Genomic DNA, 23,758 nt, shown 5'->3' on the forward strand with positions numbered 1-23,758 from the left:
TCTAACCTTTTTTCCAAGTTCTTAGTTTCTTTACATTGGGTTAGAACAAGTTCCTTTAACTCCCAGAAGTTTCTTATCATCCACCTTTTAAAGCCAACTTCAGATAATGGAACACAGTCCTTTTCCATCAGGGCTTGTTCCGTTACTGATGAGTCCTTTTCCATCAGGGCTTGTTCGGTTGCTGATGAGTCCTTTTCCATCAGGGCTTGTTCCGTTGCTGATGGGTTCTGATTTTGAGTATACTCGGCCTTCTTAGGCTGTTTTTCCCCCTTCATTGTAAATGAACCGCCTTTCTAATTAGGTTTCTGAGTCGATGTCCGACTTATTGATTCCCAGTGCTGGGATCTGAGCAACCCACTGTGGCAGCCTAAATAGCTGCAATAAGACTGATGATGCTCTTCTGCCTGGGAATCTCTGGTCTGGCTTCCCTCTTGAGTCCGCAACAAGCAGCTCTGACTTCCCAGAGCTCCAAACTCTGGTCAGTAGGGGAAGCAGTCCCGTTGGCTCTGCATGAAGAGCTTCTGCGCCAAGACACCGGCAAAACTGCTGCGGCAGCCACAAGAGTCGCGCTGGCGACCCGTGGGGCTCCTCCCCTGGGAATCGGCTAATCGGTGAGTGACGAAAATTCTTCTAAAAGTGTGGCGTCATCTCGTTCTCTGAGCTTTCACTGGGAGCTGCAATCCTGAGCTGTTAGTGTTCGGCCATCTTGGATCAATCTCTCCGAAAGTTCTTTTCTTTAACAATGTTGAATATTGGCTCCCACTCTCTTCTGGCTTGTAGTGTTTCTGCCGAGAGATCTGCTGTGAGTCTGATGGGCTTCCCTTTGTGGGTGACCCGACCTTTCTCTCTGGCTGCCCTTAGTATTTTCTCCTTTATTTCAACCTTGTTGAATCTGACGATTGTGCCTTGGGGTTGCTCTTCTTGCAGAATATCTTTGTGGTGTTCTCTGTATTTCCTGCATTTGAGTGTTGGCCTGTCTTGCTAGGTGGGGGAAATTTTCCTGGATGATGTCCTGAAGAGTATTTTCCAGCTTGGATTCATTCTCCTCGTCCCCTTCTGGTACACCTATCAAACGTAGGTTAGGTCTTTTCACATAGTCCCACATTTCTTGGAGACTTTGTTCATTCCCTTATCGCTTTTTTTCTCTGATCTTGGTTTCCTGTTTTATTTCATTGAGTTGATCTTCGACTTCAGATATTCTTTCTTCTGCTTGGTCAATTCGGCTATTGAAACTTGTGCATGTTTCGTGAAGTTCTCATATTGTGTTTTTCAGCTTCTTTAATTCATTCATATTCCTCTCTAAGTTATCCATTCTTATTATCATTTCCTCGAATCTCTTTTCATATCTTTTTTCAAGGGTTCTTAGTTTCTTTGCATTGATTTAATACATATTCTTTTAGCTCACAAAAGTTTCTCGTTATCCACCTTCTGAAGTCTAATTCCATCATTTCGTCACAGTCATTCTCCGTCCAGTTTTGTTCACTTGCTGGTGAGGAGTTTTGGTCCTTTCTAGGTGGCGAGGTGTTCTGGTTTCGGGTGTTTTCCTCCTTTTTGTGCTGGTTTCTTCCCATCTTTGTGAATTTATCCACCTGTCGTCTGCATAGTTGCTGACTTTTCGATTGGGTCTCTGAGTGGACACCCAGATTGTTGGTGATGAAGTATTTCTGTTACTTGGTTTTTCTTCTACCAGTCTGGCCCCTTCGCTGTACGACTGCTGAGGTCCACTCCAGGCCCTGCTTGTCTGGGGTGCACCTATAGTAGCTGCGGAACAGTGAGGGATGCTACCAGTTTCTTTTTCTGCTATCTTTGTCCCAGGATGATGCCTGCCAAATGTCAGCCTATTGGATATAGAGGGGTCAGGGAGCTGCTTGAGGAGACAGTCTGTATTTTATAGGAGCTCAATTGTTGAGCTGTGAGCTCTGTTGTTCATTCAGGGCTGTTAGGCTGCTATGTTTAATTCTGCTGCAACAGAGCTCATTAAAAAACCCTTTTTTTCTCAGATGCTCTGTCTTGGGGGGTTGGGGCTTTATTTTTGGATGTCTGTTGAGGTGTCCTGCCCAGCTAGGAGGCAGTCTAGTCACTATTTGCCTGCCGAGGCTCCGCCCCGCTGTTGTGAGGTTCGCCCTGTTGCTGCAGGCTCTGCTCTTCTGCTGCGGTCTCCGCCCTGCTGCCATGGGCTACGCCCTGTGGCGGAGTCTCTCTGTTGTATCGGATTGCCTCGGCAACTGCAGGCTGCGTCAGCGGTGTGCGTGTATCTCAGTAGGGGCGGATTGCCTCGGTAATGGTGGATGCCCCTCCCCCACGGAGCATCTCAGGGAACGTCTTCACCGGGAGTGTTTGGAATCGCCGTTTTGTCCATCCCACTGCGCTACCCCAAACGCTGTGTCCCTGCAATCCCCTGGGCTGGCCCACTGTCCAAGTCCCATTCAGTCTCAAGTTCAGCCCTCTCAAGTCTCAGGTTGCTGGTTCAACAGGGCACCCGGACAAGCGCGCCCTGTGCAGAGCGCTATGTAGGGCTGGCTGCCGCCACCCCGGCTGCTGGCTGCACCAGCCAAAACCTCTGCCTGGCGTCCCATGTCTCCTTTATACCTGGGAATTTCCCCTTTCTGTGGGCAACAAAGATCAGTCTGGAAATGCAGCTCTGACTCACCTCTCCGTGCATTCACCGAGAGCTTCAATCCTGGGTTGTTCTCACAGCACCATCTTGAGTCCTCCCTATCTTTAAATTCTTACAAAGAAAGCATATTAAATTTACTGTACCTTTAAAGCTGTTTTTTATAAACAAAATCAGTGTTCTGAGTTGATGACCATATGCATGAGACAAAACCCAGCTTAAAGAACCCTCTAAGATTGATGAAAATAATAGGAAAAGACTGATCTTAATATTCCCATTCCCAGCACACAGCAAATTGGTTGAATATGTTTTACCATTCCCACTGTTAGACCTATTAGCCCCCTTCTCTCAGAGAAATAATCCCAATATTACATTTATGACAGGAACTGAATTTCTACTTAAAGAAAATTCCCTCAGAGAAAAAACGTGGCACCTGGACAGAATTAACCTTGCAAAGATGAATCCTAAAAAAAGAAGCAGGAGGTTGAAATTGACTTATATGAGAGAAACAGAGACCAATTTTGATTGTTCTAAAAAAGTATCTGTTCAGATTCTTGTCACAATTATTATTTTAGGGACTGCAGATCTGCCACGAAGAATGTAAATGTGAAAACAAAAGTCATTTGAAATGGTTTTGATTTGGGGAAAATATTCGAGCAATGGTAATAGTTGTTTGACAATGACAGGCATTAACACAGAACTCCTAATTTCTTTATGTAATTGTAAATTGGTGAAATCTGGCATTTTTAAACTTTCGAATCTTGACCTTCTCTATAATACTTTTTTCGTCACCCTCTGTCTTGCCCCATGTCCCAATTTTGTAGATTCTTCTAGGCACAGGTGGCCAATACATATGGAAGTAAAATACATTTTAGATATTAACCACAGAGTTTCGTTTTTCGGAAGGTTGGGCAAGGAAATTGCACAGGCTATGTGAAGTGGGTACAGAGGTTAGATAGAAAAGCTATGCTTAAAAAAATTAAATTATTTTTAATTTTTGTGTATACATAGTAGGTGCATATATATTGGTAGGGTACTTGAGATGTTTTGATACAAGCATACAATGTGAAATAAGCACAGCATGGAGAATGGGTTATCCACCCCTTCAAGCATTTATATGTTGGCTTATAAACAATTTAATTACACTCTTCATTTAAAAATGTACAATTATTAACTACAGTTACCCTGTTGTGGTATCAAATAGTAGGTCTTATTCTGTATATTTTTGTACCCATTAACCATTTTCTTTTTTTTTTTTTTTTTGAAAGGGAGGAAGGGAGGAAGGCAGGAAGGGAGGGAGGGAGGGAGAAAAAAAGGAGGGAGGGAGGGAGGGAGAGAAGGGAAGGAAGGAAATCAGGCAGTCAGAGAGACATTGCTGACCTGGATCTAGAGGTCTACAAGTTGATTTCTTTCTTTTTTTTCTTTGAGAGAAGGAAAGAAAAAAAAGGAGTGAAGGAGAGGAAGAAAGAGAAAGAAAAAGAGGGAGAGAGAACAGAAATGTTGGTTTATTCTAAAAAAATGGGTATTAATAATGGCCAATCAATATTTCATTTAAACCTATGAGTAGGTGTGATGTGGTATTTACAAGAATGTATATTTTGTGTATTTAAAGTGGAAAACTCTATAAATATTTATTAAGTTTACTTGTTCCAGATCTGAGTTTGAGTCCTGGATATCGTGATTAATTTTCTGTCTCATTGAGTCTAAGTCTCCATGTATCTTGGTGTTAGGATCATTAGCTCTTATTGTTGCATTGATCCTTTTACCACTATATCTTTGTTGCTTTAAACTCTATTTTATCAGATACAAGAATTGCACTCCTGATTTTATTTATTTATTTATTTTTGCTCTCCATTTGGTTGGTAAATCTTTCTCCATCCCTTTGTTTTGAGTCTTTGTGTTTCCTTGCATGTGAAATGGGTCTGGATGTGGCATACTGTTGGGTTTTGGCTATATCTTTTGATTGGGGGATTTCATCGATTTAAATTTAGGATTACTGCCATTTGATGTTAACTGGCTGTTTTATCCATTCATTGATGTAAATTCTTCTTTATGTTGATGCTCTTTCCTTTTTGGTATATTTTTAGAGAGGCTAATACTGGTTGTTTCTTTCCATGTGTAATGCTTCTTTCAGAAGCTCTTGTAAAGCAGGCCTGGTGGTAATAAAATCTCTGAGTACTTGCTTGTTCATAAAAGATTTTATTTTTCCTTCAGTTGCGAAGTTTAGTTTAGCTGGATATGAAATTCTGGGCTGAAAGTTCTGTTCTTTAAGGATGTTGAATATTGGCCCCCACTCTCTTCTGGCTTGTAGAGTTTCTGCTGAGAGATCTGCTGTAAGTCTGATAGGCTTCCCTTTGTGGGTAACCTGACCTTTCTCTCTGGCTGCCCTTAGTATTTTCTCCTTCATTTTAACTCTGGTGAATCTAATGATTATGTGCCTTGGGGTTGCTCTTCTTGAGGAATATCTTTGTGGTGTTCTCTGTATTACCTGGGGTTGAATATTGTCCTGCTTTGCTAGTTTAGGAAAATTTTCCTGAATAATATCCTGAAGAATATTTTCCAGCTTGGATTCATTCTCTCTGTCACATTCAGGTACACCTATGAAACATAAATTTGGTCTTTTCACATAGTCCCACATTTCTTTGAGACTTTGCTGATTCCTTTTTATCCTTTTTTGTCTAATCTTGTCTTCTCATTTTATTTCATTAAGTTGGACTTCAACCTCTGATATCCTTTCTTCTGCTTGATCAATTCGAGTGTTTAAACCTGTGCATACTTCTAGGAGTTCCCGTATGGTATTCTACAGTTCCATTAATTCACTTTATTCCTCTGTAAATTGTCTATTCTCATTAGGATTTCGTCAAACCTTTTCAAAGTTCTTAGTTTCTTTACATTGGGCTACAACATGTTCTTTTAACTCGCAGAAGTTTCTTATTATCCATCTTCTGAAGCCTGATTCTGTTAAAGGGGTGCACTTGTTCTCCATCAGGCTTTGTTCCCTTGTTGATGAGGAACTGTGACCCTCTTTAGAGGGAGAGGCATTCTGATTTTGAGTATTCTCAGCCTTTTTACACTGGTTTCTTCCCATCATTGTACATTTATCCACTTGTTGTCTTTGTAATTACCAACTTTCAAATTAGGTCTCTGAGTGGACGTCCAAGTTGTTAATTCCCAGGGCCAAAATATGAGCAACCCACTGCGCCAGCGGCGTTAAGACTGATGGCGCTTTTCTGCCCGGGAATCTCCAGTCTGGCTTCCTTCTTGAGTCCATAATCAGTAACTCTGCCTTCCCGGAGCTCCAAACGTTGGTCAGAAGGGGAACCAGTCCCGTTTATTCTGCACCAAGGTGCCAGCAAAAGTACTGCACTTGCCACAAGAGTCACGCCGGTGACCCGTGCGGCTCCTCCACTGGAATATTCTGCTCCATGAACAACAAAAATTTGTCTGAAACTGTGGTGTCCTCTCGATCTCTGCGCTTTCACTGGGAGCTGCAATCCCCAGATGTTAGCAATCAGCCATCATGGAACGTTCCCCCCTCATTAGCCATTTTCACCTCCCCTCTCCCCAGCACCCCACTACCATTCCCAGCCTCTGGTAACCATCCTTTCACTCTGGATGTTTATGAATTAAATTGTTTTGATTTTGGTTTTGACTTTTGAATTTTTCCTTTTTATTTTCTCTATTTTGATTAAAACTCCTTCCATTTGTCCATGCTGATGTGAGCCTATGCAGTGGCAAAATGCACCCCTATGCAGCTCTTGCCAGCAGTCACTGTTTTAAGAGCTTTACAGGAATGACTCACTTAATTCTAATAACAATACTGTGAGAAAGGAACTATTATCTCCATTTCAGCAAGGAAGAAAGTCAAGCTCAGAGAGTTGTTATTTGTTTATAGAAACACAGCTAGTAAGTAGAAAAGCCATGACTCCAACCCCAGAAACCACATTTCCAATGCCTTGTTTTCAACCATCAACCAATAGGTTACACCTATATAGCCACACATTCAAATTTGACATAAGGCTATAAAGTGGCTATATCTGAAATTTCATCTACTGCTATTTTTCCATTATAGATCTTCCTTTTTTGTATCTCTGTGAATATTCTAAAGAACAAGGCAAATAACTCTCAATCTGGGGTCATCTTGTTAGTGGGGTGGCGACAACAATGAATATATAATCCTAACACTTCTTTATTTCAGGGAACAGGGATGCTGATAATTCATTGTCTAGGCCAGCTTGGTTTGTCAATACAAAATGCTATATACTGGGTGGGTCAAACAACAGAAACTTATCTTGTCTGAGTTTTGGAGGCTGGAAGTCCCAGATCAAGGTTCAGCATGATCGGTTTCTGGTGACAGCCCTCTTCCTGGCTTGCAGATGGCCTTCTCTCTGTGTCTTCCCATGGTAGAGAGTGACCTCTCTCGTGTCTCCTCTTCAAAGGACACTAATCCTGTTGGATTGGGGCCCTATCCTATTATTTAATTTAACCTTATGATTTAATTACTTCCATAAAGCCCTATATCCAGATATAATCATATAGGGGGTTAGAGATTCAATATACACATTTTTGGGGAAAGCAATTCAGTCCATAGCATCCACATTTAAAAAGAAAGCTATCATTTCACTCTTTTACTAATTTTTCCCCCAGTTTTTCAGATAAAAGAAGGTAAACATTTTGCCCAGGATTACATAAATAGTTGTTGGCAGAGTTACAACTGAAGACTTTTCTTTCTGGTTCCTAGAGTGTGCAGTCTTTCTACTGTAAATGGTTACTATATTTTAAAAATTTGATTTCCATTCTTCTAAAATCAGCTCAGACCTTTTGAGTGTCTCACATAAGCATTTTAGAAAATCGCTTTGTTTTGAGTTTGCAATGGAGGTTAGCTGTAACTGAAACATGACTGCTTCTTGAAAGTGATTATTAGATCAAACTTTTAAACTTGAGGAATTATATTTTTTTGCAGTGTTATATCCCATTCAATCCCCAAATATTGTTCTCCACCATGAGATATCTTTGTATGAAAAGCAGTATTCTTAGCATCAGCAGAAATGTTTACTCTTTCATGTGTATTTCTGTTTGCCCATTGAGACAATAGAATAGGTGCTAGGGCAATGATATGATACCTTAAAGTGGGCAGGATTCTTGTGAAGTGATCTTCACCATTGCTGAGATGAATTACGAAGAAAATGCTCACTCACTTTGAGTACTCTCAAGTGTCTTTAATTCTCCATGACCTGGCAAAGGGTGATCTGAAACACTAGGCCTAGAGAGGTGGCCTACCTTCATAGGGCAGTTTACAGATCCAGATAAAAAAATGCATGCTGTAAACTGCCCACCCAACAGGGAGGGAGAATTACTCTCCTCTGAATTGTGGCAATGGCTGATAATGCTCTAGCTTTTCATTTGGAAGTCACTCAGTGTGTGCTGTAAGAGCACTGGAATGGAATCGGATACCTTCAGTTCTAGCACAGTCCTGCCACTGGGACCTCTTGTGTGACTTTAGGCAGGTGAATTAATATCTCTCAACATCCTCACCTGTAAAATGATAAGTTCAGACTAAATTATCTTTTGTTTTCAAGATTTAAGATTCTGAAATTTTAAGATTGGTATTAGAATAAAAAACTCAGGAATAACATCTTTGCATAGTGAAGCATCTCACATTTACGGCTTTTCCACTGTGTGTCAATTACTCTTCTATGTACTGTGCATGTGCAATCCTATTTAATTCATATAGCACCCTTACAAATGTAGAAAGAGAGAGAGGTTAAAGCTTGCCAAACACTCACAGTGTGTAAGTGGTGTGAAAGTTGATTATACAAAATGGAGTCATTCATGTCTTACCCAACTAAAATGGAATCAGGAGGTTATAAGGAAAAGCACTCAGATCACATCCATTTATTCCAGGAACTGTCTTGTGAGACTGAACCAAAAACTGCAAGGACCTGGTCATGATTCTAAGATTTCGAGTCTTACCTAACACCTGATGACACTCGGCAGCTCCTGGAAGACACTGCCTGCACCAAATAACTTCCTTTCAAAACAACTGGCATAACCTTCCTCTGATCCCCAATAAAATTCCTGTCTTTTCCTTTATTCTCTGGACTCACCTGGGGCTACCTTGGTTTGTGTGTCCTGAATTGCAATTCAGGTTCTGAAATATGCTCTTTGCTCAAAGATGCATCTCTATATATCTTTATTTCAAGTTGACAGTGATTAGACCCAGAGACATACCCAGGCTACCTAACTTGAGAATCTCTGCTCTTGACCACTGTGTAATTTCTGGAAAATGCAGACTCATGATCTGTCATCAAGAAAGTTATACCAACATGGTATCACTATAAGTTCACCTGGTTTAAAGGACTTTGTCTTTCCTCAATAGAGTATTCAGGCAAAGTATTTACCACTGCACCTGCCATTTTACACCTCAGCAGTTTTAATCTCATGAATAAACAGAATGTTAATTGTTTCCAATTTCAGGGAAAGAGGGTTTTTGAGGCAGTCTAGTCAAGCTTGGAATTTAGTTAATGTAATCCAGACTTTTCAGGGTTTGGATTACAGCAGCCAGGCTGCTGTTTGAAAAATGGAAACCTTTAGTGACTTCTGATGGGAGCTGTTTAATAGAAAATTAAAACCACTTCTTACCCTATTATTGTGCATAGTTTCAACACAGTTTATTATTCAGCTGCTTGCTACACCCACTTGAAAAAGCTATTTTCACCTGGGTTTTTCACAGGTCCAAAATTTTGTAATTCCATAAATTAGGACTGTGGTGAAATAGTAGTAGCAGAAAATGAATAAAGTGCTTTTAATGGAGTGTTAAGGTGCTTATCATGTTCCCAGCAAGCAGTCAAGTAGCTGCCTATGTCAACTTCTCAGCAGTTTTTACGTTTTAATAGGAAACTTTGGAAGGGAAAAAAAATACTTAATACTCATAGGAATTAATGTAATTCATGAAACGATTTTAACCTTCTCACACCTGTAAGGTAGACAGTTTTGTTTATACACTTCAAATAAAATTCCATAAAAGAGGTTCTTCTGGTAAGAGCCACTGTATTTTGGATGCCATTTCCTTGCTAGAGACATTGGCCAAGTACAAAGTCTTCCTAGCTTTATTTTCTGCTCACTTCAATCAGTACTAGACTCTGCCTCCTCAATTTTCTCTCCAAAACACAGATGGGTCCCTGTTGCTTAGGGGGATGAGGTCAGTTCTTTGATATCAAGACCTTGGCTATCTGACTCCAACATCTTTTTCTTGGTCTCATGGTGAATAGATCCCTCCACATATGCAACAGTCACAAATCACTCTGGAAAAAGTGCTCTCTTCACAGCTACATGCTGTAACGTACCATTTTCTCAGCCTTAGCTATACTTTCTCTCTTTCTCAACTAAGCAAAGTCTTCTCTATCTTTTAAGACTCGCTTTTCAATTTTGCTTTTTTCAATAATCCTTTTTTACATTTCTGGTCTTTTATTCATCTGGATTTTCATAACACCCAGTTTATTCCTACTGTATTTTTCATTTCTTATACTTTCCTATTTATATTCTTAGTTTCTCGCACAGATTTTAAATTCTCCAAGGACAGAGAACTGGCTGGGTTCTTCACATTGTCATTCCCACTCCCTAATTTAGAATCTGTCCTGTTTTAGTTTTCTGATAAGTGTTTGTTTAATAGAATCATGACACAAATGTTTGGGGAAGCAGTCACAGAGTAATCTGGAAAGATAAGTTTTACCATCAAATGAAAAAGTATAGACTGGACAGCTGAAAGTAATAGTACAAATGGCTTTGGATATTGTATATTTACTTATCTTGGGGGAGAAGAGAATTTATGCATATATTTCCAACAGGGAAAAATATATTCAGTAGTCACCTACTAAAATAAAAGCTCAATAGAAAAACAAGTTCTCTGTAATTCAGCTGATAGTAGTTACATTTATAAATGGACCCTTTTTGTGACTTCCACTGTTGCTTTCCTTCCTTGTTTAGCCGAAAATTTATAGATTTGAATTTCACCAGCTGCTTGGAATTCTGGGTACAAAAAGGAGTAAATCAAAACCAATGGATGCTGATGAGTTTGTTAAAATTGTGGCTATGAAGTGTGAAAAGAACTAGACTCTCTTTAAAGTTTGTGGATAGCTATGTACCCATAGTTTTTAGTGCTGGCACTAAAAACATCTAAAGAGAATGCTGCTGGCAAAGCGTTAGAAGAAAGTATGGTTTCATGGGTCCATTTTCAAGAAGCTTGCAATATAGTTAGGAAGACAATAGTAACAACTTCAGGCCAGTATGAAAAATGAAAAATGCCAAATCAGATGGTACTGTCTACATGTCTATGTTATGGGATTTCAGATAAGAAATTATTATGAGCTGGATTACAAAAGACTTCTTAAAAGCTAAGACTGGGCTTTAAATATACAAGTAGAACTCGACTCAATGCAAACTACTACAGGGGAAAAGAGTAGTTGATCCCTTATGTAGAGAAATTCTAGGATTAGAAAAGTTAGGAAGCCAAGAAGCTGGGAAGTAATGAGGACTACAGGATGGGCTCCCGGAACAATTAGGATACAATCTGCTCAGGCACAAACGTATCTTATGCCTGCCTTTGCAGAGTAGTACACTATAGCAGAGACGTAAATTGGTGAAGAGGCTTTTACTGTTTCTTTCTGCTTAAATGTGGTAGTTCTGAGGTTTTACTGCTTTTGAACACATCAAGTAGCTATTGTCTACCCTGGCAAATGAAGACCTGCCTCATCCTCTGTATATAGAGCCTTGTAAACTCATTCACTCTTGGTTGCTGATATTGATTATTTCCTGCTTGGAGGGGTGTGACTGTAGGATAGGGAGAGAAAGGCATGACAGGATGGGAGTACAGATGAGGCCTCAGTAGCAGCCATTTTCAAAGAATTTTCTTGACCTTTTTTGTGGCTTCCCTTATACCTTTTCTGAATTGGCACTTACGCTTTTTCCAGTACTCTGCATGGTGACAAAGAAACTATTTCTCTTTCCCTGCCAAAGCTTTCTTTTATTCTGTATGTTCAATTGAGAATGGAGCAACCATCTCAAGTCACACCCATCTAAACTTTCACCCTTATACCCCAGGACCAACTGTTTGAAGTGCTCTAATTTCTGTCCACTCTTTCCCCCGTTACTTCTTTTTATTTATTATTATTATTATTATTTTGGAGACAGAGTCTCACTCTATCAACCAGGCTGGGATGCATTGGCATGATCTTGGCTAACTGCAACCTCTGCCTCCTGGGTTCAAGTGATTCTCCTACCTCAGCCTCCTGAGTAGCTGGGATTACAGGCACCTGTCACCACACCTAGCTAAGTTTTGTATTTGTAGTAGATATGGGGTTTCACCATTTTGGCCAGGTTGTATTCGAACTCCTGACCTCAGGTGATCTGCTTGTCTTAGCCTCCCAAAGTGCTGGGATTTTAGGCTTGAGCCACCACGGCTGGCCACCCATTCCTTCTTTTAGTTATTAATTCACCTATATTGCTAAAATCATCATCATCAGAGTCACACAGGCTCAGCCACTTCAAATGAAACCCTGAGTTTATTAATCTTTCTGAGCTACAGTTTCCTCAGCTATAAAATGGGGTTAGTAATGTCTACCTCAGAGATTCATAATTAATTTTATTGCCATATTTATTGCACTAGTTTCTTGTAATCCATTTAGTTTCACACTAATCTGGAATAATCTTTCTAAAATACTTGTGTAATTGAATCAGTGTTCTGCTTAAAATATCTTCAGTGGATCCCTGTCCCCTACAAGATAAAATCTAGACCCTTTTTCAGTGCATATAGGGAATTTTATTATTTTATTTCTGCATTTCTTTCCAAGCTCATCCACCTCATATTTTTCTACCTAATATATCAAGATAGACTTTGATCTGTCTAGCTCTGTTTCTAGCTCTGTTGGTTTCCTAATATTAGCCTTTTCAGTTTTTGTCCAGTCTCCCTTGTGAGGCATCAAGAATGTGAGAATGAGAAGTAGTAGAATTCATAGGAGTAACCAATGTGCTTCTTAAAAATATTATATATGTTTATATATATGTATCTCGCACTCCACTGGTTGGCCTAGCAAAGTATATTGCTTTTACTTTGGTGATTGAAAAAAGGAATCTCACCTCAAATGCCACCTCCTCTGAGAAGGCTTTTTCTAGGCATAAGTAGATAATCATCCTGTTTTTCCACTGGGTCACCTATTTTTTTTTTTTAATTTTTGGAAATTACCATATGGTTTTAATTATTCACTTAACATTTTCCATCTCACTGACTCACAAACTTCTGCAATCGTCATTTTATATCCCTGATGCCTACCACTGTGGTTCTACTTAATGCATTTGTTGAGTGGATGGATGAAGCGTGGATGGAGACATGAGTGATGAAATACAGTGTTCCAGCAGTGTCATTATGTACACAGACTAGCAGGACCCCAGCAGGATGCTCATCTTTTAGTGTTTTCAGCCTGCAGCTGCAACTTTCAGACTTATAGTCACTTGGAGAAGAGAGCTCTCTCATCCTCTCCTCACTCTTCTTCCTGGGATGTGTGGCAAATTTGTTCAGGCACAAATGTATCTCACACCTGCCTTTGGAATAAGCCTGTGACCCACGCAGATGGGCAAGCTTTCATGGATCGTTCCGTGGCCTTTGAGAACAGATGCTCTTTTATAAGCCAAAAAAGATTGTCTCAGTCTTCATGTTGTAGCCTGGCAAATGAGCTAGCTCTTGGAAATATCCAGCTATCAAAGACAGAGCCCATATTTTGAGAAACAGAATGGTTTTTTAGATTTTAGTAAAGACTAAGCTGCATATAAAAGTGTTTTCTTAGATCCCTAGGCTGACTCTTATTTCAGATATACTAGAGACATGTGTCCATAAAAGTAGAGTCCAATGAGAGGAAGAACTTCAGAGACCACCATCTACCACTATACTACTAATATTATTAAGTCATCTTTATATTTTATTCATTAACAATTCAATTGTTATTCAGATGTTTAATTCATAACTCGCATGAATAATAATTATAATAACTAATAAATATATTGGGCTTTAGCTATGTGGAAGGTTATGAAATGGGTGATCAGGAGCAGTTGACAAGTTTTCATCACCAGCCATATAAGGCAGATAGACTAAGTATAGTTATTGTCATGTAGGTCAGAATTTATCTTTCTGACCTAAAATCTTTACGAAGGAGGTTAACTACTTTCCTTTTGTTAAAAGATCTTGATCTGTCCAGCTCCTCTGGTTCCCTAATATTTGCCTTTTCATTTTTTGTCTGCTCTCCCCTATGAGATATCAAGAATGTAAGAATGAGAAGTAGTAGAATTCATAGACGTAACCAGTGTGCTTCTCAATATATATATATACACACACACACACACACATATATATACATACATATATATATACACATACATATATATATACATACATACATATATATACACATACATATATGTGTGTGGGTGTGTGTGCGTGTGTGCATGTGTGTGTGTGTGTATTCATTCCCCTGATTGGCCTGGCAAAGTATTCAGCTTTTATGTGGGTGATTGAAAAAGAATTCAATGTTTGTAAACTTTTTCCTACTTTAGAAGATTGCTCAGATAACTTTTTTCACTTGTCATTTGCCAGGCTCTGCAAGAGACCACATGTATGCCTTAGATAGTCAAGATCCATAGCCAAGCTAAGATGTAAACCAAGAGCAAAAATTAGGATAAGAAATTCATTTGTTTAAATTTGTCTAGGATGCCCACAGTTTCTATTTTTTACCCTGATATTTTTGTAATAACTTATGCTCACTCAATTTTATTTTATTTGTGTGTGAAATTATCTTAGTTTTGAGTGTGATTTCTAAGAATTTTAAAAAATGAATTTGCTTCACAGGGAAGAGTCTAACCTGTTTATATTTTATGGCCTAAGTCCAGAAATTGGAACTGCAAAAATACTACCACTTAAGATTAAGGGAAATATGGGTAATGGCATATTTGGTTTTCTTGCACTCTGTCTGTCTCAGAGTAGTTTACCAAATGCATTCTTATCTGCAGATTATTTCCCTTAGACTTTCCACAGGTAAAAATTAAAACCAAAGGTTGAAGAAGGGAAAGTAGCAAGGATTTGTGGAGCACCAGGGCTAAACATGTGGTAGGAGTAGTTGCAACAATCAATTTTCTTTCAGCCAGTGAACTTTCTTTCATGTTGATTTGAAAACAATGTGTCGAACCTTAGGAAAAGGTGAAAAAAATCTCATTAGTTCTTTTCTATTAAAATATTTGAAGTATCCTAGATATTGGTTATGATTTTGCTTCTGGTTTTTGATGCCGGATACCTTCATTTAAAATCAGCATTGTTATCAACTATCTGGTAAACCAATCGTTTAGAAACACATTTCTGCCTCTGACAAATCACCTACTTTAAATATATACCAATATGATCTATCTGTGTGTTGGATGGACAGTAAAGCTGTATTTAGGTAATATTAATTGATATTCTTTATCCACTGGTATACAAGACACAAAATCAATACAATTTCTATCATTATCATCAGAAATATTTTCAGAGAACAAATTTTAAGATCAAGAAGATATACATTGAACATTTGTTAGATGGCCAATCTGTCCATTTGATTTAGATTATGGGCCAAATGTTTTTCTCTAGGGATTGATTGTAGGAATGTCATCCTGGGTGACCCTCTCTTTTCCCCATCAGGGAAGATGGATTAAAGAAATGATTAAAACTACCACATCCACTTTTCTCCATGTCTTCCACGGATTAATTTTTCATCTCTCTTCTCTGTACATATAAACAACCACACGGAAAATGTAGACTCTAGGATTGAAATCCCAGTTGAATTAATCTTTGTTCAGTGCCAAAAATTTGTTATTGTGGAAGAGATTCCCAGTCTCCCCATATGTGCTGCAAGTAAGGATTTAATATAAACATTCATGTTATTTCATTTTATACACACACCACAATAAAAATATACACATAATTTAGGCGACATGTCAGGATAAAAATATACACATAATTTAGGTGACATGTCAGGACAAGAACACAAAGAATAAATGGCATAATAGTAATAACTTTTAAGATTTGTATCGGGCATTATTGACTTATAGGACATTGAGAACACATTTTGCATGTCACTCAGTTAGCACAAAGGAATATAACAATGAACAGACTTCTAAAAGGAAATCATATGACTTCTGCCCATTTTTTTTTTTCAATTAAGAGAACAGGTGGCAGGGAGATCCAGAAGACTTTAACTTTTGTCCAAAGAAGCATATGGCATGTGCTAAAAAGGGATTTAAAAAAAAAAGATTCCTTATGAGGCCTATTTTTTAAATAAAATGTAAAAGGCAAGTCCTTAAACAACTTTATAATATTTTAAAATTCAAAGAAGGGAGAGGAACATGAAATTTCTGGATAGGACCTGCCTAAGCAGTACCTAAATAAAATATATTTAAATGTGTAAAAACTATTTTGAATAACTCAAAAACAGCCGCAAGCTTCCACTATTTGAACACAGCCAATGCTTATTTAATATTTGTTTAATTTTTGTTTCTGAAGTTACCCTTTCCTGGTTCCAATATCTAAGGTGAAAGTAGAAGATCACTTGCTTTAATTATCAAAACTTTCTGTCAGAAGTTTATTTGTTTTGAATAAATGAAAATAGCTGCATAAAATCCCTGGGTTGTTAAGTGATACAGAAATTAATTGCTCTGTAATATCTCATTCTTCCCCAGCCTCAATTTGTGTTATTGAGAAAATATAGGTACACAGTAATATAATACAGAACTCTTTGTAGCCTGTAGAATTCTGTTCATATAGTTCACTTTGTTTTGTTGTTGTTGTTGTTTCTTTGTTTTTACCGAGCCAGAGTCTTGCTTTGTCACCCAGGCTAGAGTGCAGTGGTGCAATCTTGGCTCACTGCAACCTCTGCCTCCCGGGTTCGAGCAATTCTGCCTCAGCCTCCAGAGTAGCTGTGTCTACAGGCATGTGCCACCATAACTAGCTGTTTTTTGTATTTTTAGTAGAGATGGAGTTTTTCCATGTTGGCCAGGCTGGTCTCGAACTGCTGACCTCAAGTGAACCAACCTCTCTGGCCTCCCAAAGTGCTTGGATTACAGGAGTGAGCTACTGTACCCGGCCTTTATATAGTATACTTTAATCACTATTCATATAAAATTGTATTATTAATTCATATAAAAAGAAAAAAATACCCATTTTCAAAATTCTTTAAGCCATGTTGAACATTATTTGAGGGAAGAAAACTAACATTTATTACATTATTTCCCAAAAATTTATATTTGAATTTCCATAAATCCATTTAATTATTTAGAATTTTAATTTGGAAAACTGTTAAAAATTTAGTGTGATATGCAAACAAGTAATTTGGGATTTTAAGATAAATATAACTACAAAACATATAATGTTATATGACTGAAAATAAAATATTTTTATTTGCATGCAGTTTTTAATAATACTTTTAATAAAACTTTAATAATTTAAAAGCATTTTTAATTTAAACCTAGTAATAAGTTTATAGTAATAAATGAACTAAGTTATTCTTAAATCTTTAACATCAGAACTTATTAAGAACCATCTGCAGTTAGTTATTATTAACCATAAAAAGGCCTGCATAGGATCTGATTACAATGAACCAACTCTCCCTGTCATGGCAGGTTCCATATCTAATATATCTTTTTATACTAGTCCTTCCCTGAGGATTTAGGACTATGCCTTGCATATAGTAGGCATTTAATAAATTTTTGAAAGAATTATGACCAGTTTTATCTTTCGTTAATAAAATGAAGACCTCTGGGATAGGAAAGTAGTTTATATCTTTGCATTAGCTGACTTTCGCTCAGCTGTTTTCTAAATTCTGATTAGTCCTCTCTTTCCCTATGAAATTAACCAAGGTAACTCAACACATCTACTATCTGTGGTACAGCAACAATCTCTTAAAAATGCTATGATTTTCCAAGGAGTAACACCCATACACCCATAGCCTTTGCTTTTTTAGCCTCTAGTGTCTCTTCATTTGAATACTTGGTGATACTCTCCTTAAAGCAATGAGAGAATCTTTTATCATTATTATTATGATGTATTAGCCCCACAAAGGGAGGCTTCCTGAAATTCAGAGGACATATTTCAGAGAATGGAAACCTAACACCACTCAAAATTAAAATCTGATACCTCTGTCTTTATATCAAGAGATCTCAGGCTCATCTATATCCCAGAAATGGGTTTTATGGTTTTTTTTTTTTTTTTTTTTTTTTGCTGAAGTGGTGCAAGAAATCTGAATCACTATAAATCTAAACTTGCTCCTTGATGACATCAACTTTTTAAAAAGTACTTTCTATTGGGCTTGTTGAGAGTTACATGATTTCCTTTTGTGGTATCAATCTAATTACAAGGGACAAAACCTTAACCCACATCAATATACTAGATTCTGTGAGTTGAATGTACAAGCTTTAAGCTACTCCTTGTTATTTAGAAACATTTCTTGAGTTCCTTTATCTCACCCAGTGCTTTGACCTATAGGACATCTGATTTCTTCTACCTATTGAAATTCACAATGTAATCAATAGCCTTGCTAAATCTAAGGGGTGCTGTACTCAGAGAGCTTTATATGTATGTAATATATGGATATGCTTGTGGGCTTGTTTTTGCATCCTGCCACAAATTACGGGGGGGGGGGGGGGGTTGGAAACTTCATTAAAAAGATATTTGCCAGGCTGCTGGAGAAAAGGGAAAATCCTCCATAGGCTATCTACCTAATTTTCAGCTGATACAGAATTGCTCCCAACAGGAAACATGTATTGCTTTATTGGCCTAAGTGATGGGGTTGTTAGCATCTCTTTTGGCTGTCTGCTTTGCAATCTAGCTGCTTTCAGTTGCTAGAAAAGTCAACTTAATATTCATGTAGAGTTTCCACCTCTCATCAGTTCTTCCAACATTGATCTCAAAGTGTCTCATGGGCATAGCTTATCCACTGCTCATTGAAACCCCAAATTTGTCAGAGTTATATAAACAAGGTATTTGTAAAAGGGTTAGACTTGTCCACATTTTTGTCAGCCCACTAAAATTTTCACAATTTCAGCTCCTTTTAGTTGTTTCTCTCACCACCACCTTCCTCCCCGCCACATACACACATAGGAGCCTCCATCCTATCTCCTACTTGTTTACATACTCATAGTTATTGGCCCAATAGATAGTAAATGTGCCATTTTATGCTGAAGATTCAATGTGACTGAATTAATTTATCTTTTTGCTTGGTGGAAGCTTGACATCCTAACTTCAGCTCTGACTTGATATCAAAAGAATTGTAAAAATTGTGAATGTAGAGTCAGTTAACAGGACTATAAGTTGTTTCTTCAAAGCTATTTTGCAAATAAAATGATAAAATCTTGGGAAAGCTTCAGTAAGTGTAGTTTTTGTTATGCAAAATAATGTCTACAAAATCAAGACTCGAAAGTTATAGAGGTGAAGAAAACCAAAATCTATTAAGTGTGAGGAAACAACCTATGTTATCGTAGCTTACTTTCCTGGTTGGCTTTCTCTGTGATGTCCACTGATTGGAACTGTTTTCAAAAATAACAGTTTTAAGCAAATGAAAGAGAGAATTACCTATACTCTGGTCTTTGTTTGCATACAGATTCAACTCTCAAATGTTTTATATAAGTAGTCTACCTAGATATTCTAGAACTCAAAATCTAATCAAACAATTTTAGTTCTATGAATTCATCAATAGAGAAAAGGATTATCTATGGTGAAGCACCATTAATTAAATTTTGGATGATAGTGTAATTATTTAGAGGGAATTCCTGGCTCATTTCCCTTTAGTACTACTTTCATAGCTGTTATACACCTAATGGAAGGCAGAATTTCCAATAATGCTATACTGAAGGAGCCTTCTTCCCTTCATGGTGTATTTGTAGGAAATATTCAGACCATATGGTTTGTGACATAACCCCCACTCTTACTTCCACTCTAGAATTTCATTCCTAGGTACTGTGTTTGACCCATAACAAAGAGAATACCCAAAGCCCAGTTATAAGATGAAATGTGCTGGCCCCTGTGGGATAATAATTTTCTGATAAAGTCATGTCAGATGGGTGACAGTATCTGCAGAACCTAGGAGCTAGAGCCTGAGATATTTCTGTTCTAAAAAGTTCAGGAGATTACAACTGTAATCCCAGCACTTTGGGAGGCCAAGGTGGGTGGATCACGAGGTCAAGAGACTGAGACCGTTCTGACCAACATGGTAAAACCCCATCTCTACTAAAAATACAAAACTTAGTTGGGCATGGTGGCACACGCCTGTAATCCCAGCTACTTGGGAGACTGAGGCAGGAAAATTGCTTGAACTTGGGAGGTGGAGTTTGCAGTGAGCTGAGATCGGGCTACTGCACTCCACCATGGTGACAGAGTGAGACTCCATCTCAAACAAACAAAAAAAGTTCAGGAGAAGAGCATTTATACTGATACTGCTGCTGCACCTTTAAACAAACAAAAAAGCACTTTAATAAGAATATTGGAGGGAAAAAAAGAATGGAGGATGGCTTATAAGTAAAACATTGAATTTTCCTTGTTTAAGAGAGTCTACTTTTGTGACTTGTTTTTCTCACACATGGAAAATAACTTTTTCTTACAGGTGTAAGGGTATTAAAATTGTCAGGCTTTCCTTGTCAAAGTAACCTGTTATTCTGAATGTTAAAATATTTATTCTTTTTGTCTGATCATTTTGTTTGATTTGTGCCTTCATGGTATGTACTAACATTCTGACATGCTCTTCCAATGAACAGGTCGTCATGGAGATGGAGGTTATTGGCCAGTTGATACTAATTTGATTGATAGAAGCACCCTAAATGGTAAGTATATAAATTAGGTAATATTGAATTAGTTATATTAATTAAATGGTTAATTCAAGAGTGTTTGAGGCGAATTTTCTATCAACTCAAAGAGCCAGGAACCTTGGATTTAGTGTCTCAGTGGGATAATAGAAACATGAAGCTATTAAAAAAAATAAAAACCTCTAGTACATTCTGCCAGGAGATGATGCCAATAAGAGTTGACAGGTGTGTAAAAAAGGAGTCAGTTAGAGAAGCCCAGCGTCAAGCATTTTGTAAATGACACAAAGCTGTTAAATACCAAGATTTTTAAATGTCACAATATATTTAAAATGTTTGCAAGAATCTAATTTTATTTGAGAGAAGTGAGATCTAAGGTTGGTTGAACTGAAACCATTCAACTTCATATATTAAAGTTACTTGGATTTTTGCCATCAGAGTACATTAATCCTTCAAAATCCTCTAGCCTCTTAGTGCTAAGTTTTCTTTGTGTTGTCAAGATTAGACATTCATTTGTGCTCATCCTAGTGGAGCATGCCTAAATAGTTGCTGGCTTTAAGGATGACCAGATGGAGGTGATAACCTAGAACTCCATGAAAGGACAAGGTTGGTGTGGGGCGTTGCGTTCCAGGATCTTTTAGTTTTGCTGAAACAAACTCTAAAAGGATGGATTAATACTGGCCAACTTTAGGGGACTAATGTATATATGAGGCCATTTTATAGGTTGATTTTTAATTGTTGCTGTTGTTTGGTTGACTAAAAAGACCTCCAGATATTCAAAATGTGAAGATGAACACTTGTATACCCATCACCAAGGTTACGATATGAAATATACAACATGGAATTGAAATCTCTTGTATGTCTTTGTTTTCTCACATGCTTCTTATGAAGTCTGTTCCCCACTCTCATATGAGTGCTCTAACTAATTTGATGTTTACTACATATGTATACATATCCCTAAACGTTATACTGTTTTACATTTTTACAAATTTATAGAAATAATATATTCTGCTGCAACTTGCTTTCATTTTTAACTTAGTTTTGGAGATGTATCCATGTGTTTATGAGTAGCTTTCTCTCACTTACCTTGGATGCCTTACATTATTCTATTTTATGAAATAACAAAATTATTTAACCATTTTAGGAGGTTTACATAAGAAACTTGATTACTGAACTGATAAATTTCCATTTGTTTGATCTTCTGTTAAAAAATCCAGAACGTAAGTCAAATTTTCAATCTAAAAGTAGTTTGCTGCATGTGAAATTAAAACACTTGTGTGAATCAAGTGATTATTTCTTATAGGCTGTGATAATCTAATGCATCAATTTTCCCAAGAGGATAGATAGATAGATAGATAGATAGATAGATAGATAGATAGATACACACATACACACACACATATATACACATATATGTACACACACACATAGAGAGATAAAGAAAAATTATACAAAGGATTCCCATCTCAATGTACATATGCATCTCAAGGTCTATATGCATAAACAACTAGAAATAATTCTAACCTAATTGGGCCTCCCGTATTTTTAATTGTGAAATAGAGCAATCCCAATTTCAGATCAAATTCAAAAGTTTGTTGTTGACTATCTGAAGTTGGTATTCAAATTAAAATAAATTTTTGGTTGAAAAGAAATCCCAGCCCACATTTGAGGTGAATATGTAAGTAAACAGTTACTTTCCTTTTCAAAGGTGTTGGATATCAGATGAAGAGAAAGACAGAGAAATCCACATCATTGTATTCATTTTCATTTTGTCATTTAAGATTTCTAGGGAGAAAAATAATCAAAATTAAATTTGACCTGGTAAACATTATCTCAGAGGGGAAAGCCATGAACATCAAATAGACTAATGCCTTTCAGTGGCTTTGAGGCATTTTAGATGGATTATTGACATTATTGCTTCCCAATTTTCTGCATCACTTAATGATGTTTTAGGGATTTCATGCTAAATGAATGAGATGAACAACGTACCTGAAATATTTCTAGATTCCCTGCTGGAATAACAAATTATTGCAGGCTGCCTGGCTGATTAAGGCGAACTGATAACTTCAGAGAGCCATGGATGGTGGAGATCAAAGTTTATTTGCTTCCTACTCTATTTTGCTAGCAAATAAATGATAGTAAATATGTAATGTGATTTTAGCCTTGGCTAATACGAGCAAATCAACAAAGGCATCTGAAAACCCCAGATTTCTAGTTAAATTTTTGCTAATGTCTTAAGCTTTAAGAAGGGGGAGTATGTTTTCCAAGTAGATGTGCAAGCAAGCCCCCTGAGTGACAAAAGTCCAGTTACACCTCACCCTTACAAAGTGGGCTACATGAAAACATTTAACATCTGAGTTTTTAAAGCTTGTATACAATAAAATTTCATACATCTCCCTTTAGAGTGACAGAATTATAGAGGTTTCCTCACTCCCTCTACACTTGCTGGATTCATATACTTCAAAGCATTGTAATAGAATAATGGCTTACTGTCAGGATACTCAAGCCAGTTGTAAATAAATTTAGACCTTGCTAATCATTTACTTTCTCTTACAGCATGCCACTCTTTTAAAAATGCACTCTTGAAATTCAAATAAAGAAAAACAAAGCTATAGTTCATGTTTATTCCTGTAGCTTGGAGCCCTTAATTAAATTGTAGAACTGGAAGAGGCTTCTTAACTGATTTTCTGATGACAGGTAGAATTAAAGCTAATATGTAATGATGTGGCAGTATTTTTCTTTTATGATGCATTCAATTTTAGATTATGGTCTACATTCTTAATGCAGAAAAATCTTCAGTATCTGAAAATGTGTTTTGTAGTTTACATTTGTATAAATGACAGGAACTATGAAAATTACTTAAGCATAATCCTGCTTTTCTGATTAGGGAAGATAAAATGGCAATTTTTTTTTTGATAGCACTACCTATAATTTGTAAAATCAGTGTAGCAAGTTTGATTAAAAAAATCTATAAACCTCATGATAGTTTTTTATTGACCTCAACCTTTAAAGACAAAGTTAAACTTGACAGATTTTAAAACTTTGGCAACGGCAATGTTAATAAAAAAAAAAGATCAACATTATTAATTAATTTTTACTCAGAATCATATTAATGCTTTATAAAACTTGTCCAAATGAAGTGGTTTGCTCTCTATTTTTGAAAACCTGTTTTATTTTTTCAGAATTCAATAACATTTTAACCAATATAAATAAAGTACACATTCAATTCTTTCCACATTTTTATAAAATGATCATTCCAAAGTTGGTAAACTATTAGAAGAC

At 37.2% G+C, this 23,758-nt stretch overlaps 1 protein-coding gene across 5 annotated transcripts in view; it reads left to right on the top strand.

Moving 5' to 3' along the window:
- DCC (DCC netrin 1 receptor) overlaps window positions 1-23,758 on the top strand; it is a 1,205,330-nt gene that overhangs the window by 1,082,669 nt on the left and 98,903 nt on the right. For all 5 annotated transcript variants that reach the window (XM_002757246.7, XM_008979838.5, XM_035271116.3 and 2 more), the window contains exon 22: window positions 20,432-20,497. In XM_002757246.7, coding sequence (XP_002757292.2) covers window positions 20,432-20,497 — 66 coding nt within the window. The remainder of the gene's footprint in view (window positions 1-20,431; window positions 20,498-23,758) is intronic.

This window comes from Callithrix jacchus, chromosome 13 (assembly GCF_049354715.1).
Source record: "Callithrix jacchus isolate 240 chromosome 13, calJac240_pri, whole genome shotgun sequence".
In the NCBI taxonomy this organism is placed as follows: domain Eukaryota; kingdom Metazoa; phylum Chordata; class Mammalia; order Primates; family Cebidae; genus Callithrix; species Callithrix jacchus.